This window comes from Furipterus horrens, unplaced genomic scaffold (assembly GCF_987537825.1).
Source record: "Furipterus horrens unplaced genomic scaffold, mFurHor1.1.pri manual_scaffold_2, whole genome shotgun sequence".
In the NCBI taxonomy this organism is placed as follows: Eukaryota; Metazoa; Chordata; class Mammalia; order Chiroptera; family Furipteridae; genus Furipterus; species Furipterus horrens.
The window spans coordinates 41,333,484-41,352,408 of record NW_028327172.1 but is presented as its reverse complement, the minus strand read 5'-3'; the positions used below and the strand labels follow the sequence as shown (position 1 = coordinate 41,352,408).

Sequence of the window (18,925 nt, the reverse complement as noted above, 5' to 3'; positions counted from 1 at the left end):
ATGAGTTCTTTATATATTTTGGAGATCAAACCCTTGTCCAAGGTGTCATTGGAAAATATGTTCTCCCATATAGTCCGTTCTCTTTTCATTTTAATGATGGTTTCTTTACCCCTGAAGAAGCTTTTTACTTTGATGTAGTCCTATTTGTTTATTTTTTCCTTTATTTTCCTTGCCCTAGGAGATATATTGGCAAAAACACTGCTCTGTGGGATATCTGAAATTTTACTGCCTATGTTTTCCTCTAGGACTTTTATGGTGTCATGACTTATATTTAAGTCTTTTATCTATTTTGAGTTCATTCTGGTGGATGGTGTAAGTTGGTGGTCTAGTTTAATTTTTTTGCATGTACCAGTCCAGTTCTTCTTAAGAAGATACACAGCTAACTTTTCAATGTCACGATGATACTATATATAAAAGTGAATACTTTTATTTTTAAAGCAGCCTGAACAAACCTCTACATTTCACCAGCTGCATAAGCTTTTTTATGGCATATTAGTTTAGAAAGTACATTAAACGTTTAAAGCTCCAAGGTCTCATGTAGTAAGTTCATTTCCTGATTCCAGGCCTCAGTTTTGGGCTTCGAACCTTGGGGAGCAACTTAATAACATTGATGAGCATATTGAATTTAGACCTACATATCTAAGCTTTTATAAGTGCATAACAGTCTACCTACATCCCAGGCACAAGTTTTTGAAAGACCCATAGCTAATGAGGTTATAACTTTGTCCTCTCTTGCTCTTCACTCAAGGCATAATTCAATCCGAAGACAACTCAACCTGTCAAACCCAGACTTCAACATCCAGCAGCTTCAAAAACAGGAACACTTGGCTGGAATTGGTCGAATTAAACCAGAGTTATATAAGCAGAGGTCATTGGATAATGATGATGGGAGAAGGAATAACAGCAAAGCCTGTGGGAAACTGAACTTTATTTTAAAATATGATTGTGACTTAGAGCAGCTCATAGTGAAGATTCATAAAGCTGTCAATTTGCCCGCCAAGGACTTTTCTGGGACTTCAGATCCTTATGTCAAGATCTATTTGCTCCCAGATCGGAAAACAAAACATCAGACTAAAGTTCACAGAAAAACCCTAAACCCTGTGTTTGATGAAGTGTTTTTGTTTCCTGTTCCCTACAATGAACTTGAAGCCCGGAAGCTTCACTTCTCTGTGTACGACTTTGACAGGTTCTCTCGCCATGACTTAATTGGCCAAGTGGTGGTGGATCACTTCCTAGACTTGGCTGATTTCCCCAGGGAGTGCATCCTTTGGAAGGACATCGAATATGTCACCAATGTAAGTCCAGCATTTTTTCTTTCTGGGTGCGGGGGTGCTTCTTAGTCAGAATACAAACAAATTACTTACACCTTATTTTACTTGGGGGGCAAAGTATAAAATTCATGTCACTATACATACATTGTAGCTGTGTCTTCAGAACCTCCTTCTAGAAACAGGTCTTTAACGATATTCATTTGAAATTTCCAAGGTTTTTTGATGAAAACGATATTCAAGAATAACCTTCACTCTTTTCTACTTGGTAATTCTTAGCTATTCTCTCACAGAAGCACATATTATCTGCCCTCCTTACCACATTTTCTTTAGCGATTTCTTAGGTTGTTTGTCCTAAATGGATCCTGGCATCCTCTTGACCATAATCTACAGCTAAGAGCATTAAGTTCTAACCCATGTTCTCAGTTCAGCTCCACTCAGTAGCATTTCTCATGATGAGATCTTCACTTTTAATCTTAGAAGTGAGAATAGTTGAGAAGAGTTGGTGCCACAGTTTCAAATATTGAATCAAAGTTAAAAGGAGAGCAGTCTGAAAAGATGTAGAGATATTGGCAGCACTAATCTATAGAAGGTCAAATCCAATTTAGAGCTCAGGAGAGAGAGGGCAGAAGTGCCATGCAGTGGTGCCATATATCCATGCATACATTTTCAACACAGGATTGCAGTGGTGATATTTTTACTCCATTTACATCCTTTTCATTAACTTGCAGAGGTGCAGTGACACTTCTGAAATAGAAAGGAAAATTGGACTTGTTTAGGTAACTGATTAATGCTCCTTGTTTCCTTCACCTGTCCAAATTCCCTCAGGTAACTTTGTTGGCTTGTTTTTGGAGTATGGGCCCTCTGAGGCCTTTCTGTTTCCTTTTCCCTTTCCCTTTCCCTTTCCCTTTCCCTTTCCCTTTCCCTTTCCCTTTCCTTTTCCTTTTCCCTTTCCCTTTCCCTACCTTGCGTCCAAAGACATCAAGCACCAAATCCTTACTCAGCTAAGACCATGGATCCAGCTTGAGTTTGGAGCCCATTTAGTGAAAGGCTCTCACTCTGCTCAGAAATTGAACACACAAATTCTCTGCCCAATGACCGAGTAACCACATTAGTACTTTGTCATCCTCAGCCTCTGAGCTGAGGACTCGCCCATACTTGAACACCTTCTCTTCACGTGCCACTGGGTACTAGTGCCAGCTTTGTCCTGCTGCTCCAGTGAGTGAAGTATATGTAACATGGGTTTTGCTGGCCTTGATGATACAATGAGGAAAGAAAAGAAGGAGCTGGAGAAGGTGCAGAGAGCATCATGTGATGAAACTAAAGTGATTTGGGAGGTTAAGAAAGGAGCAGATCTCTTCAATCTTGAAAGGTTATAGTATCTGTAAACCCAAAAAAGTGATGCGAGAGGAAGCAAGGATTATAGTTATCCTCAAATCGGTAGGCAGCATGAGAAGCTCTAAAGAAACGAGATGGGCAGGCTGCTTATAATGTATGAATAGCTCAAGAATGAGCACTCTCAGTGGAGTATTTGCCAAGTCCGCTTGAGTATAAGCTGAGACATTGCTGGCTGACAGTGATGAGCCTTGGTAGAAGGAGGCTGGTCATTCCATCTAGTGTGACATCAGTTTATATTTTTTGATAAATGAATTTCATAAAATAGCTGGAATGGTTATTAAAAAGCTCAACAAGGATCCTGCTGTGAGTTGCCTTCCAGGGACTTTGTGGAGAGTTGACAGTGGCTGATAAAAATCTGGATAAGGCTGATCCCTGGTGGGAATGTCTTCTAGTTTCCCATGGGATAAGAATATAAAGTGGCAGCCTGCAAGACCTTCTAGCCTGGAGATCACTGCCCTTCTAGCACTCTCCTGGGACTAAGGGTTCCCTGTCCACTGCTGAAAAAGTCTTGATTTGCAACAAATTTGTGAAGAATGATAATTATTTATCAAGGAGAAAAACTAAAAAGGCCAATGTCCTCAAAATTCTCAGTTTCCTCAGGCAAAAATAAATAAATAAGTAAATAAATAAATAAATATTCTAGGCATTGATTAAGGCCTTTAGGTGGTCAGCAGGAGAGAGTATATCCTGAGAATGAAAATACAGATTATTTTTATAATCCGTATTTTTTAAAATTTCATGTAAAAATTATTATTTGGGACTGTGTTGACTGTGCTCTTTTGAATGTGACCTTGTATACAGACTGAGATTTGCCATGCTTTTATCTTTAAAATAGCACAGTGTGTATGATGTACATGTACTGAGTAAGGAGGGAATAATTAAGTGAACAGGCATGAACCCGCCCCTCAGATGACCAGTAGAACATTACCAGGATTTTGGTGACTTTTGGGTTCTCTCTCATCACGTTGTCTCTCAGTCCACTCCTGCTCACATAAAACCACTATTCTAAATTTTATCTATTGTGACATATTTGTAAGACAATATATTGCTTAGTTTCGTCTCTTGCTGCTTTTCATAGCTCTTCTATGACTTTTTTTTCCTGGTTCACATTGATTTTGACATTTAAGAACAGAGACAAATAGAGCTGCAGTTCATGTATTTTCATTACTATATAACATCCCATTGTGTTATATATGACAGATTAGCTTTCTTGTATTGATGACATTTGGGTTTGTGTTAGTTTTTTATGATTCTGAATAATACAGCAGAGAACTTTTTTGTGCACATTTCCTGATTCACATACATAATAATTTCTCCAGGGTGTGTCCCTGGTAGAGGTGTAAAGTACACTCGTGTTCAGCTTTTCTAGGCAATGCCGAGTTATTTTCCACAGTGGCTGTACAAATTGATCTTCCCATTGGTTCCTAATGCTTCACATTCTCACCAACTCTTGCAGTTGTCATGCTGTTGAATATGTGTGCATGTGCATGCATGGAAAATGGTATATAATTTGCATTTCCATGGTTGCCATGGTTGGCCATCTTCTGATATGTTTATTGGCCATTCATGTCTCCTTTCTTGTAAAATGTTTATTCAGCTCTTCTTTTCTGTTTCCTTTTCCTTATTCATTCTTGTATATTCTTTATATAGTCTGCATGCAAATTCTTGGTGATGTGTATTGAAAGCATCATCTCTCCATTTATGGCTATCTTTGTACTCGTGGTATCTTTTGATCAATAGAGGTTCTTATGTTTAATATAGTAAAACATGTCAATATTTTTCATTGAAAGTTAGCACTTATGTGTCCTGCTTAAGAAATCCTTACTCTATGTCACAAAGCTATTTCTTCTATGTTTTCTATTAGAAATCTTAAAGTTTTGACTTTCCTAATTATGATTTTAATCCACCCAGGATGAAATTGTTTGTATAGATAATATAGGCATTCTGTATTAGTCAGCTCAGGCTGACAAAAATAAAAAACAAAAAACATAAACTGCTAAAACAACAGGAATTTATTTTTCACAGTTCTAGATGTTGGAAAGTCCAAGATCAAGGTGCCAGCACATTTGGTTCCTGGTGAGAGCCCTCGTCCTGGCTTGTAGAGAGCCACCTTCTCACAGTGGCCTCACGTGGTGAAGAGAGATAGAGCTTTGGTCTCTCATTTTCTTCTTACAAGGACACTAGTTCCATCATGGGGACCCTATCCACATGACCTTGTCTAAACCTAATTACCTCCTAAAGGACCCACTTCCAAATACTATCACATTGGTATTTGGCTTCAACGTGTGAATTTGGGGGTGACATAAATATTCACTCCATAAGGCATCTACAGTTCCTTTTCCCTATGGATAACCAATGTTCTGGCATATTTTCCCAATAATCTGCAGTGCATGCTCTGTCTTCTGTAGGTTTTGGTATATGAATAGTCTGGCTTCTCTTTTTTATCCATTGTTCTATTCGACTATCTCTGCTATCATTCTATGATAAGCCTTAATTAATATCTGAAAGAGTGATTTATTAATCTTCCTGTATTGACTGGTACTTGACTTTTCTCATAAATTTTAGAATCTAATGATCGAGTTAAACAGAATTTTTTCTTGTATTTGTTTGTACTTGTATGAAGTCTATAGGCTAATTTAGGGAAGTTTTACCTCATTTATGATATTAAGTCTTCCTATTTGACCATTGTGCATTTCTCCATTTATTTAGTTCTTTAAAGTTTTCATTCAAGTCTTATGATTTTCTATGTGAGGATCTTGCATATCTCTTGTTATATTTATTGTTAGGTGTCTTTCTGATTATTTTAAACAGTATCTTTTCTAAAATTACATTTTCTAACTAGTGCTGCTGTATAGTAATGTTTACATTTTGTATATTTATCTTCTATTTGTCAGTCTTGCAAAAGTTTAATTCTCTAATTAGATTGTGGATACTTCTTAATTTTCTTTGTAAATAATGAGTTGTGCATTATGATTGTTTCTTTCTAATTTGTATATCTTTTATTCTTTTTTTTAAAATTTGTACACAGACCAGGAGTTCCAAAACAATACTGAATAATGATTATAGTAGTAGTCATCTTTGACCTTTTCCTTATTTTAAATGGAATGTTTTTAACATTTGCATTGACACAATTTTGCTATAGATAGTTTGTGGATGTATTTGTAATATTAAGAATGTATCCCTCTATTCCTAGTTGACAAAAACTTTATCACAAACAGTTGTTTTATCAAGTGCCATGATCCTGTGAGGTTTTCCCCCTTTGATATGCACCTTTGGTCAATTACATTAATTAATTTTCTCATTTTGAACTAATCTTATATCCCTAGTATGATCCCAATTGGCCTTGATACAGTACCTGCTTTATACATTGCTGAGTTCAGTTTGCTAATATTTTGTTTAGCGTTTTTGACATCTGTCCTCATGAGTGATACATGTAATCTACTTTCTTGTATGGTACTTATCTGGATTGGGGTCAATGTGATTCTTGATTTATGGAATTGATTGAGGGTATTATTTTGGACACATTCCATTTGCCTCTGCTCAGTCCCCTGGAGGCTTTGGGGTTTTTGTTTATTTTTCTTCAAACTGAAGAGATCTCCCTTAGTCTATGGCTTCTGATTAGGTTCAAACAATGAGGAAGGGAGCAGAGTGAAGTTGGTCTATTTATCTCTCCAGATACCTTCTTTGGGGTCTCCATAGGCTGGAAATAACCTTCAGCAAACAGTAACAGCTCCTGAATGTCTTTGTTTTGCTGTTGTTCTTAGAAGATTGTTATTCTGAGTACAAAAATTGGGAGGCACAAAACTCTCAGTTACTCTGATATCAGTATTGTAAAACTATCATTCCATAGTCTTCTGACCTCCAATTGCTTTTGGGAAGTAAACATTTAGTCTAATACTTATTCCTTTGTATGTAATTTTCCTTTTCTTTCTTATTGCTTTCAAGACCTTGCTTTCCTGTTTAGTGTTCTGTAGTTTAACTATAACATTGCTAAGTAGGCATTTCTTTTTATTTATCCTGACTGAGATTTATTGGGTTCCCTGGATCTGAAGTTGTTTCCTTTTATCAGTTCTGGAAAATTCTCAGCCATTTTCTTCTATTTTTAGAAGTATTATTTGATGTGTTTTTATATTTGCTTAACATATTTGATAGTTTCTTTTTAAAGCATACTTTCAATTCCATTTTCTATTTCTTTTACCCTTTCATACATATGTATGTTCATATACATGTATATATGTGAACATATATATACATGTACACACACATACGCATATATATTCTGTTGCTCATAACTCCAATAACTATAACCTTTGCAGCTCTGATTCTTTTGTTTGCCATTTCCATCCATTCCATAACTCATCATGCCTTGTTGTCTCTTGTATTTAGTGATTTATGATTGTGAGCTCATCTGCCTTGGAACTTTGTCAGTACAGTCATCCTTGGTTATCCGTGCGGAGTTGGGTCCAGGATTCCCATGGATACCAAAATCTGCAGATTCTCAACTCCCTTAGTCAGCCCTCAGTATCCATGGGTCCCACATCCTTGGATTCAACCAAGAGCAGATTGATATTGGAATCTGCAGATGCAGACATCGAGGATGAGGAGGGCCACTGAAGTTTCCAAGCTCTAGGTTTAAAGTACATTCCTTCAGAGATGATTTGCAATTGCTTCTACCAGATGCCTAGGTGAACTGCCAACATGCAACCACTTTTAAACTGAATTTTGAGCTTGAGGGTTTTTGGAAAACAGAGTTAGGGTAAATATAGGCTCCAAATGTGTAAGTTTAGGCTTGTACTAGTGGTTAGAAACTGACACAGGGAGATATTTTTTCATGCTTTTTACCCAGAGCACGTTCAAGACAGAATGGATCTCCAGTGTGTACTTCTGCAAAGTGGATGTTCTGTTTTGTTTGTCCTTTAAAAATGTGTCCCTTAATCTTTAGGCCTCCAGCTACAGGCAGGATTCTCCTATTGTCCTCAAACCCAGGCATTAAACCACAAGAGATTCACAGTTTCATCCATTTAAGCTCCAGCTCTACAGCTTTCTTACCTCTGTAGATTTATTATTTTTTTCTGTTTCTGTCCCATCAGCTTTGCTATGCATTAAAAAGGATTTTATAATCCAGTATTTTTACCTGGAGGAGTTCCTGGGAACATCCAACCTATTACTGGAAACACTGTGTACTGTATTGCTCAAGGCCTGTTCAAAAAGCAGTTTTTATTACACTAACTGAATATAATCTGTGTATTTATTATATGTTTGCCTTGTGATTGAAGAGCCACAAAGAGCCTAGATTATAGAGGTTCTATAATCTAAAATCCTCATTTAGCACATACAACTGTGTGGAGGGCCATTGGGAGATTCAGCCAAGGTCACACAGCTGGATAATGGCCAAATAGGAATTAGGACTACATTTTTCAATAGCCAATTCAGTCAGTTCATGAAAAGTTGCCTCAAAATCATCATATGTGCTTATTTTCTACTTCTCTTTCCCCTCTTTCCCTGGCTAACTTGTACTAAGCTCTTAGATCCCAGTTTAAATGCCACATCCTCGGAAAACTGTATGCCCTGTATGAGGATAGGTGTTTCTGGTTTTCGCTTCCATGACACTCTCTTCTTCTGTCATTAACTTATACCTTCTTTTATGTTATTTATTCAGTTTCTTCCTTCTCCATTAGACAGTTCTGTGAGTGCCACAACCATAGCTGGCTTATATGCTACTATGTGCCCAGCCTCTAGAATGTTGTATGTAAGTGAAATAATTAGTAAGCACTAACTGAAGAAAATGAAGCTCCTTATGAGGGCCTAATTTGGTGAAGCTTTGGGCCTGATTTGATTGGGAGATATAACAGAGCTGAAACTATAAACTAATTTTTAAAAAATTCTGTTCTTTATTTCTCCAGGGAGAGGATGAGTTTTATAAATGTTAGCAGTCAAATGAAAATTAATTCTCACACCTTCCTATGAAGAAAAAATAGCAATTATTGAACGGAAAAATGAGTTTAATCACACCTCTCATCTACTGAAGCAAGACTAATCAATAATGGCATAATGAATCTTTGTGGGACATGTGTCAACCAACAGGAGAGAAGATAGCATCTGGGGAAGGTCTCAAAAAAGGGAAAGTATGAGTTCAGTGGTCTGGGTGAATGTTGCCTGTCATGCCTATACTCCTGGCTGGCTGGCTAGCTGGCTTATTTATTTATTTTACTTAACCCCTAAACACTTTATTTTTTAAAGTCAATCTTTATAATATAAAAAGCAAAAGCTTACCTAATGATAATGTACAGAGTAACCTCTTGAAATTATGCTAATCTATTTTGACCCAACAGTTTTATTTTTTAATTTTATTATTTTTTCTTTCAATTTCATTTTGTATTGGTTTCAAGTGTACAGCATAGTGGCTAGACAATCATACACTTTACTAGTGTCCCCTTGCTATTTCTAGTACCCCACTGGTACCATACATAGTTACCGAATATTATTGAGTATATTTCCTATGCTTTACCTACATCCTGTGACTACTTTGTAACTACCAATTTGTGCTTTTTAATCTCTTTACCTCTTTCACCCTGTCCCCTAAACTCCCTGCCCTCTGATAACCACCAGTTTGCTCTCTGTGTCTATGAGTTTATTTCAATTTTGTTTGTTTATTTTGTTCATTAGATTTCACATATAAGTGAAATCATATGGTATTTTTCTTTCTCTCCCTGACTTATTTCACTGAGCATAATGCCCTCTAGGTCCATCCATGCTGTCACAAATGGTAAGATTTCATTCTTTTTTATGGGCTCATGGCATTTTTAGTATACCCCACTCAATACTGGCTCTCTGGCAAGTAGGCATTAAGAGAGTAGGAATTTCTCTTGGTGGCCTGCTTATAACCTGGTTCAGAGACTTTCTCTGGACCTGTGATCCTCTCCACTTGACTCTGATTTGCAGGAGATGCCAGCATCCTGCTCCTCACATGGTAATACTGGCAGCCGTGAAGTTCCCTCCATGTCAGTATGGATCCAAGTTAAGAAAAGGGAGTGGTAAAATTTACAGCAGCATAGACTTTATTTTCATGTTAGGGATTTAAAAACTTTACATTTCCATCAAAATTTGACTTTTGAGTCATTGCCAAAACCAGTATTTTATAGGAATTTCCCTGTTCTGTCTCCCGGACCCTGGGGCCATTTCTAGATCTGCTAGCAGTAGATACCTGAAACCGCTTGGGATGATACAAATTTTCAGGGAATCCCAGGATGCGAGCTCCTCACCGTTGAACATGCATGGCTATGTCACATTCCATGGTGTCCTGGTAGATGTGGAACAACTGGCTGGGGTGGAAGGGATAGAAAGCGAGCCTGATCCGTAGCATTTGTTCATTTCTGTGGTGTCAACCACCAACAGGGCTGATTTGAATCTACCCATATAATATCACTGAAGGCAGAGTTGGCAAAAGATGCTCACGTGGGCTTTCGCCAGCTGGTGCCAGTGATAAGAGAAGCTCCAGTTCACCACTGGGTGTGGTGCTGGAAACTCTACAGCTGGTTGAATAATGGATCCTAAGGGACCAACTATTTGAGAAGCCCCACAGAAAGCCCTGGTGTCCAGCTGATGACAGCGAAGCCAGATTCCTTCCATAATGTGGATATGCGTGCAGTGGGCCATCTCTGGGATCTGATGAGCTGTGTCTCTCCATGAGAGCCCACGAAATCCCACCCTCACACATGTCATCCCCTTCATGTCTAAATCGTTCAGAATGAGAGAAAAGTGGTAGAGCTGCGGAACAGAACATCAGAAGGAAGGAATTAATAAAGCTTCAGGTCTCTGGCAAAGAGACTTTGATAGCTTTTTTCCTAGTGTAGGTGCCAGTACAAAGCATTTGCTTTTTAAATTGAAACATATGACATATGCAAGAGTTCATATAATATATAGGTATGATTTAAAAATAACAAAATGTAACCAGTCCATCCAGAATTTAACTGAAGAGAACATTCAGTCTCCCTGAAGCTCTGTGTGTCCCTTCTCTATACCCACAATCCCCCAAGAAATAATTAATATACTGAATTTTATATCTATTATTCCCTTGTTTTTAAAATAATTTCACCACATAAGAGAAGGTTGTTCAGTGTTGCTTGTTTTTGAAATTTAAATAAAAGAAATTATGTGATACAATCCTTCTGCAAACTGCTAGTTTCAACATTTGTATCAAATTATTTATGTTCATGTACATACTGTAGAGTTTTGGGGGTTTTTTTGGCAGAGGTGTTTTAGCTTTCCACTATAATGGTATATCATAATTTATTTATCTAGTCTTTTATCAATGATATTTGAATTAATTTTTTTATTTTAGATAAATGTTGCTATATGTATACTTTTTAAAATTATATTTTATTGTTTATGCTAGTACAGTTGTTCCCACTAGCCGATACCATGCTGTGTATTATAAATACCGTATTATTGTTCTGAAGGTGGCACGCTCAGATGTGCACCCACACTGGGCTCTACCTCTCCCCTGCTTGATCCTACCTCACATCCCAAAGCTATGTAGAGTGCCTGTGAACAGGCGGACGGAGCCTCATCACAGAGAGGTTTTTCCGGAGCCACCAATGAGCTTGCAAAGGACATGTTGTTTCTTTTGGAGGGGGAGTTAACTTTTTATTTATTTATTTATTTATTTATTTATTTATTTATTTATTTATTTTTAATGTTCTCTTTATTGTGTTTTTCCCATTACCATTTAGTCCTCTTACCCTCACCCCCGGCAATTACCACACTGTTGTCCGTGTCCATGAGTCCTTTTTTCTTTTGCTAACCCCCTCCACCCCCTTATGTCTCCCCACCCACTAGCTGTCATCCTGCTCTTCATCTATGAGTATGTATACTTTTTATACATGTCTCTTGGCAAACAGGTGCAAGAATTTCTGTAGGGTATACATACCTAGGAATGTATATATATTTCAAAGTGGTTTGACCAGATTACAATCCCAGCAGCAGTACGGAAGCCCATCTCAGTCTGTGTTCTCTCCAACACTTGGTAACCTATGCACTCTAAGTCTAATCAATTGACTAGATTCTTTTGAGTTTAAGTTTTGTACATAGACAATCATACTATGCATGAATAAAGACAGCTTTGTTTCTTCTCTCTCTCTCTCTCTCTTTTTTTTTTTTTTGACTTCTCCCCCCTAAAACCATCCCTTTAGCTTGCTTTATTGAATGTACCAGGACTTCCAATACAGAAGTCAATAGAGTAATCCTTGGTTTGTTCCTCATCTTAAAAGGAATACTTTGAATTTTCACCACTAAATGGGATGGCTATAGACTGAAAACTTAAAAGAATATTAGATTTTATCAAATGATTTTTCTCAATTTATTGAAATAATATATTATGTTCTTTTTATCTTGTAATGTCATAAATTATATTGCTTTATTTCTAATTTTGGTGAAAACTTGTATTTCTTGGATAAATCCAACTCATTCATGATGTATTGTTTTTTGCATACATGGGTATACATGAGTGTGTGTATTCAGCTATTTGGTTTGTTAATATTTTGTTAAAGGTTTTTACAACTAAATTCAAGTGTGAGACCAACCTCTGATTCTATTTTTTTACTCTTTCTTGGGGTTCAGAAAGAGGAGGACAGGGCAGAAAGCTGAGAAAGCAGGCTGGTTCTGTTGGGATTCTTGTGTGCATATATGGAGGCCTACATTCTACACCTCAAATCAGATTGCAGCAGATACTGATATTTTTCTCTATACAATCTACCCACATTTTGATTTTAGATGAAATTTGAAAAACAGTAAATTTACAAGAGAAATAAAAATATATTTATTTAAAAAATCTGTATGAACATGTATGGGAATGTGTATAGCAGTTTTATTCATAATTACCAAAACCTGGAGGCAACCTCGATGTACTTCAATGGGTAAATGGATAGAATGTTATATTTATACAATGGAATAATATTCAGCAATGAAGGAAACAATGTGTGCATAATATACACACAATAATATGAATCAGTCTCAGGTGCATTATGCCAAGTGAAGGAAGATAGACTCAAAAGGCTATTTACTTTATCATTCCACTTATATGATAATTGTGAAAAGGGCAAAATTTTAGAGAAAGAGAACAAATCAATGGTTGCCAGGAGTTGGGGGTGGGGAGATGAGTTGACTACAAAGGGTCAACAGAGGGAGTTCTGGAGGACTGATGAACTTGTTCTCTGTTGCAGTTGTGGGGGATACATGACTCTCTCCATTTGTCAAAACTCATAAAACAGTATAACAAAACTGAATTTTACTGTATATAAATGAAAAATAAATTAATAAAAATTTAAAATCACTTTTAAGGGGAAATAAAAACCTAACTGAATGAAAAAATATCTAATGAAAATTATCAGTCGTCGTCGTCGTCGTCGTCGGCAGCCGTCCATCTCGAGAGACGATGGTGTAGCTTCTTAAGAGTCTATCTGCACTGCCGAGAATAGCTGTGCAGTCCGACTCGGGAGTGACATGGTATCTGTCTCCTCCCGTGTTGAATCGACATCTTGCAATGACGCTGGGGTGTCCTCTCCAGTGAAGCTGAAGCTGCAGAGCCTGGGCAGGGTGATATGGAGGGTCTGCTGTTGCCCAAGCAGCAGACCCCCCCTCTCTTCGCAGCTGAAGGGTCCAAGGGAAAGACGGAGTCAATACAGCTTGGCTTCAGGTGCGCCGCAGGAGTTGCCGGTGTTGACTACCACGTCAAACCGCCTTGGGACTCCGGCTCCGGATTTTCTGTCGGGGTTTACTCCCTTAGCCTTTCCCCTGAAGAGGTATGCCGCAAGGCAGCGGAGGTTTTTTGGAGTCAGAGTTTTCCTTCTCTGATGTGCCCTGACTGGAAGATCGAACCAGCGACAGCTCGCAGGCCGACGCTCAATCCACTGAGCCAAACCAGCCAGGGCTAAAATTATCAGTACATATATAGAATTTGAATATATAGATACAGAGGGTACAATAATCAACAGAGCAAGTCCCCCCACAAAAAGATAGGAGACAGGATCTAAAATACAGGTAGAGTGCTGGCTTTAGATAAATGTTTCCTTTGTTGTGGGGATTGATGAGAAAAGTGTGGGAGCAGATACAGCAAAGTTTGGAGATTTGGAGTTGGAGATAAACAGAAGTTATGGGCAAAAGGTGTGGCAAAGGGTTTTGACCTTGACCAATTCCAATCAACTGGTGCTAGCTAATTAGTGAGCTGTGTTAAGAAGAAGTAAGGGCTTAGCAAATGAGAAAGCCAGGATGCAATAGCAATGTTTGCCATAGGTTTTGGACAACGAATTCCCTCTGTTACTCCATCTAATTCCCTCTAATTGTTCACTCGTGTATTTGTTCTGTACGTACACTGTTTTCTGTCTGCAGTGACCTATATTTCCACTTCTCTTTTCTGGTCAATTAAATGTTCTTCACAAAGTCCTACGCTATACCATCACCTTAAGCAAGCCCTTCCTATATCCACTAGGAACAGATTAGGTGTCCCTGTGAGCTCTTCAAGTATCCTCTATGTACCTCTTCATGGCAGGTACCACATTCAGTTGTGAGTATCTATCTATTCTGCCTACCCCACTAGACTGGACGCTCCTTGAAGACAAAGTCTGTGATTATGATTTCAGTACTTAACCTAAGAGGTAGACGATAAATGCTTTTTGAATGAATGAATGAACAGACGAATGGAATGAAGATAGCACCAATATAATGTGTGTGTCTTAAGTAGCATTACCTCGAAGCAGAAGCAAAGAGGAACTCTTGTGCAGATGATTTATTAAGGAATTGCTTTCAAGTAAAATTTGTAAGGAAGTAAGGGCAGCAGGACAGGCGAAGGTGGGACTTCAGCAAAAGCCCTGACCCTGAGCCAGCAGGCAGCTGGTTGCAAGAAAGGCACCACAGAGGTATCCCACTCTGAGACACAGGCTGCCTCTTTACCCTGCCTTTGTCACTGGCTGTGGGTGACCCCTGGTGAGAGGGAATAACTTGTCAGTTATTTTTAAGATGGTGCCCATCAGCTGAGGTGAATTGTCCCAGCAAGGATGCAGCAGTGAGCTGTGAGCAGCCAACGCTCACAGCAGCTATGGGCTGGGTGCACTGGCCTGACACCATGGGTGTGAAGCAGGATGACAGAACAGAACAATGGGAAAGGGGTAACAGGGACGCAGAGAGGCCCTGGATCAGGTGACCTCTGAGACACAGGGAAATGATGAAGAAAGAGAGAAGGGACCCTCTTCCTCCCAAACCCCCAAACCTGACCCTAAACACTCCTTTCCTAGGCAAGAGTCAGCTGTGCCTAGGCATGGGTACCAAAGGGAGGTGTGTGCGTGGCCAGTTGGGTGCTCCTGAGAAGGAGGGCTGGCTTTATAGGAAGCCAAAGTGGGCTCCACTTGGTCCTCCCTTACACAGTCAAATATCTCTACAGCTGAACTCATGAGGAAAATCTAGCTCAACAAAAACTATCTCCTGCAAACCTAGAACAACTGAAGGAGAGTTAATAGAGTTGCCAAGGACAGCATTTTCATCTCTGGAGAAAGGTGAGGCTGGTCAGGTAGAGTGTCCTCCTGGGACCACTTTTAATAATCATCTGCCTGTGGAGGAATAACTGTCCAAAACAGAGAGCCAGTTTCCTGACAGAAAGCCTTGTCCCTGGGACTGACATTTGCTTGCTTGGAAAATGAGATTTGAGCCTTTGGAGAATCGAAGCAGTCGGTGGTATTTACAGCCCAGCCTTACTGTCCAGTAGCTAAGTGTAGTCTAATTCTGACAGATGGCTCTCAAGGGAAATTTTCTCTCAGATTGGATTATGCTTCCATGCTGAAATGCTCTAATTAAGGGGAGTCTATAAACAAAGTGTGGGAGGGAAAAGAAGGGGAAGGTAGGCTGTTTCTTAGGAAGTTGTTCTGGAAAATGGCCATGTTTGTGATCTTGATCTCCCCAGCCCCACACCCTCAGCTACGCTGAGAATCTAGGCCACTGCTTTACTGAAAACATGGCGGTGCTGGATTAGCCATCCACTCTCAGAGAGGGGCTGTGACTTCTTTTTCTACCTGGTTCTTCCTCTTGAGTCTCTTCTCCAGTCAGTTTCCTTCTTTGTGAAATGTCTTATTAATTAACTTTGTAACTCTCTTGGGGTGTAACTTCCAGAATAATTGTATCATTAAAAGGAGCATTACTGATTAAAAAAAAATTCAGCTGTGTTTAACATTGCTAACCTTCCTTTTCTAAGTCCAATACTTTGGTTTTAAAGTATTTAATACTTAAGATATGGCTCTAGTACGTTTCTTAATTTTTACCAGTTTGAGACCTAAGTAGCTATAGGAAAAGTATATTGGTTGTCAGATACAAAAGGATGGATTTTGCAAGAGCAGATTAAGAAAAATGTAATTTGAAAGTCAGGGAGGAAGTTCTGAGTCAGGAAGTGAGTCCCAGTTTTGTCTTATCATTTATTCAGTCAATATTTTCGAATTCCTACTATGTGTTAGAGAACGGACTAGGTATCACGTATATAATGATCCCTACTCTCTTGGAGCATATTATGGTCTTGGGAGGTGGGCCTTCACAAAAAAGGGACAGATAGGAAAAAAACAAGCATTGCACAGATAGTTATTTATGTGTGGGTTTGGTGCTGTGAAGGAGACATAGGCAAAACCTAACCTAGCCAGGAGCATCAAAGAAGAATGCTTGGAGGAGGTAACATTGAAGCTGGAGCTAAAGGAAGGTTAGGAGTTCACTTGGAAGGGCAAAGTCCCAGGCAAAAGAAACTAGCATGTGCAAGGGCCCCAGGACAGAAACAATTTTGGCAAGTTCCAAGAGTAAAAGGCAGAAGAGTTAAAAGGGGGAAAGCAAAATGGAAGAGAGACTAGGATTTGGGCAGGGGCGAGAATAGATAGGGCATTGAAGTGTTTGGGTCTTTATTTTATAAGTAAATATGAAGAATTTTGAGCAGTGAAATGACACAAATAGATTTGTCTTCTTAGAAGATCACTTTGGCTGTCATGCAGAGAACAGAGAAGAGGGAACAGCAAGGAAGGGTCAGGCCAGGATGGAGATGATTTTTCTCACCAGGATAGTGGTAATAGAGAAGGAGAACAGCAAATTCCAGGGAAAAAAAAAGAAAGAGTTTTATTGAGGAATAATTGGTATATGGGGGCGCCAGACAAAAAGGAATTTATTTATTAAAAATTGTCTATTCTTACACGTTTAAGCTTCAGTTGCCTTCAAAGTATTCTCCATCCGATGCAATGCACCTATTGAGACTTTTGCACTGCTCAAAACAGGTTATGAAGTCATCAGTTTTGATGCCTTTTAGTGCTTCTGCCGTTTTTCGTTTCACCTCTTCCACACTGGCAAAATGTTTCCCTTTGAGACTTTTTCCACCTGGGGAAACAAACAAAAAAATGTTGTTTGGGGTGAGATCAGGTGAATAGGGAGGGTGGAATACAGGGTCATGCTGGACCAAAAACTGGTCAAAAACTGCTGGACACTCAGCGCCATGTAGGTAGGTGCACTCGTAAATAGCCCATCACGAAATGGGCAAATGTGTTGAAAAAGTCTTCAAAAAAAAATTCATTGAAGCCCAACATAGCCTTTCTCAACAACACCAGCTGGCACACTGATACAATGGGTTCCTAGAACACTCACCTAGCAGGGGAAGCCTGTACTACAAGGGGCCTGCCCTCCAGAAGATAATTTCAGGGTTTTTGGGGTCCCTCCTTATATAATAAACTGCCTATGTTTAAGGTATACAATTTTTTAAATTTGTTTTAATATGCTTTATTGTTTATGCTATTACAGTTGTCCCAATTTATTTTCCCTTTGTTCCCCTCCACCCAGTGACCCCCCCTCCAGTTGTCCCCCTCACTTTGTCCATGCCCATTGGTTGTGCATATAGTTCTTCTCAACATCTTCCTATCTACTCCACTCCCTCCTACTATGCTTCTTAATTCCTGTACCATCTCCCTCCCTTTCCCCCTTCCCCTCCCCACTGACCTCCCCTCAAAATGTTCCCCCTACTTATAATTCTTTTCACACTCTTGTTGCCTTAGTTTGCCTTTGTTTCAATTCCCTAGCTTCTGTTGCTGGTTGTTGTGATACAGCTTTCATTTTAATGTTCATAGTTTTGATCCTTTCTCCTAAATAAGTCCCTTTAACATCTCATAAAATATTGGTTTGGGTCTGATGAACTCCTTCAGTTTCACTTTGTCCTGGAAGCACTTTATCTGCCCTTCTATCTTGAATGACAGCTTCGCTGGATAGAGTAATTGTGGTTGTAGGTTTTTGATTTTCGTTACTTTGAATATTTCTTGCCAGTCCCTTCTTGCCTGCAGTTTCTTTTGAGAAATCAGCTGACAGTCTTATTGGGACTCCTTTGTATGTAATTCTCTTCTTCTCTCTTGCTGCTTTTAAGATTCTCTCTTTAGCCTTAATTTTTGATATTTTGACTATAGTGTGTCTCGATGTGGTTCTCTCTGGGTCCAGTTGTTTTGGAACTCTCTGTAAGTCCTTCCCCAAATTAGGGAAGTTCTGCTTCATTATCTTTTCACATAAATTTTCAATTTCTAGTTCTTCTTCACCTTCTGGCAGCCCTATGATTCAGATATTGGCCCGCTTATAGCTGTCCAATAAGTTTCTGAGCCTCTCCTCATTTTCCTCACTTTTCGTTTCCTCTTTCTGCACTGGTTGACTGTTCCTTCCCTATGTTTCAATTTGTTGATTTTATCCCTGGTTTTCTTGCCCTCACTACTAGTTTCGTATGTGTTTTTGTTCATTTCAGCAGGACTAGCCTTTGTTCCTTCCCCATCTTGTTTAAGATCTGCTGTTAGGTCTGTAAGCATTGTTACAACCAAAGCTCTGAACTGAGCCTCAGAAAGATTTCTTATCTGCTGAGCCATTTGATTAGATATTTGCTGTCTGATCAGCTGCGTCACCCAGATCTCTATCATGATCTGTGCCATCCTGACCATTTTGTGTTTACCTTTGCTTCCTGGGCAGGACTGTCATACCTCCTACGCTATGGAGGGTGGAGCCCCATGCACTTGTCACTACCGGGCGACCCATCTCACCACACTGTGGCGTTTTGTGTGCGGGTGGGGGTCCAAGATGGATTCTTGCCATTTACTCTCCGCTGAGAGACCGGGAGCTTCTTCCTCTGCCCCCACCCCCTCCAGCTTTCACGGTCCAAGGCAGTGGGGGTCTGCCTTCCCTGGCATTGGAATCTCGAGCTGATGGGTTTGGTTTGCAGCCGGGGG

At 39.3% G+C, this 18,925-nt stretch overlaps 1 protein-coding gene across 1 annotated transcript in view; it reads left to right on the top strand.

The window, feature by feature from the left end:
* Positions 1-18,925, top strand: part of SYT9 (synaptotagmin 9) — a 189,852-nt gene that overhangs the window by 63,684 nt on the left and 107,243 nt on the right. Inside the window, exon 3 of the mRNA XM_090267670.1 lies at positions 749-1,295. Coding sequence (XP_090123796.1) covers positions 749-1,295 — 547 coding nt within the window. The remainder of the gene's footprint in view (positions 1-748; positions 1,296-18,925) is intronic.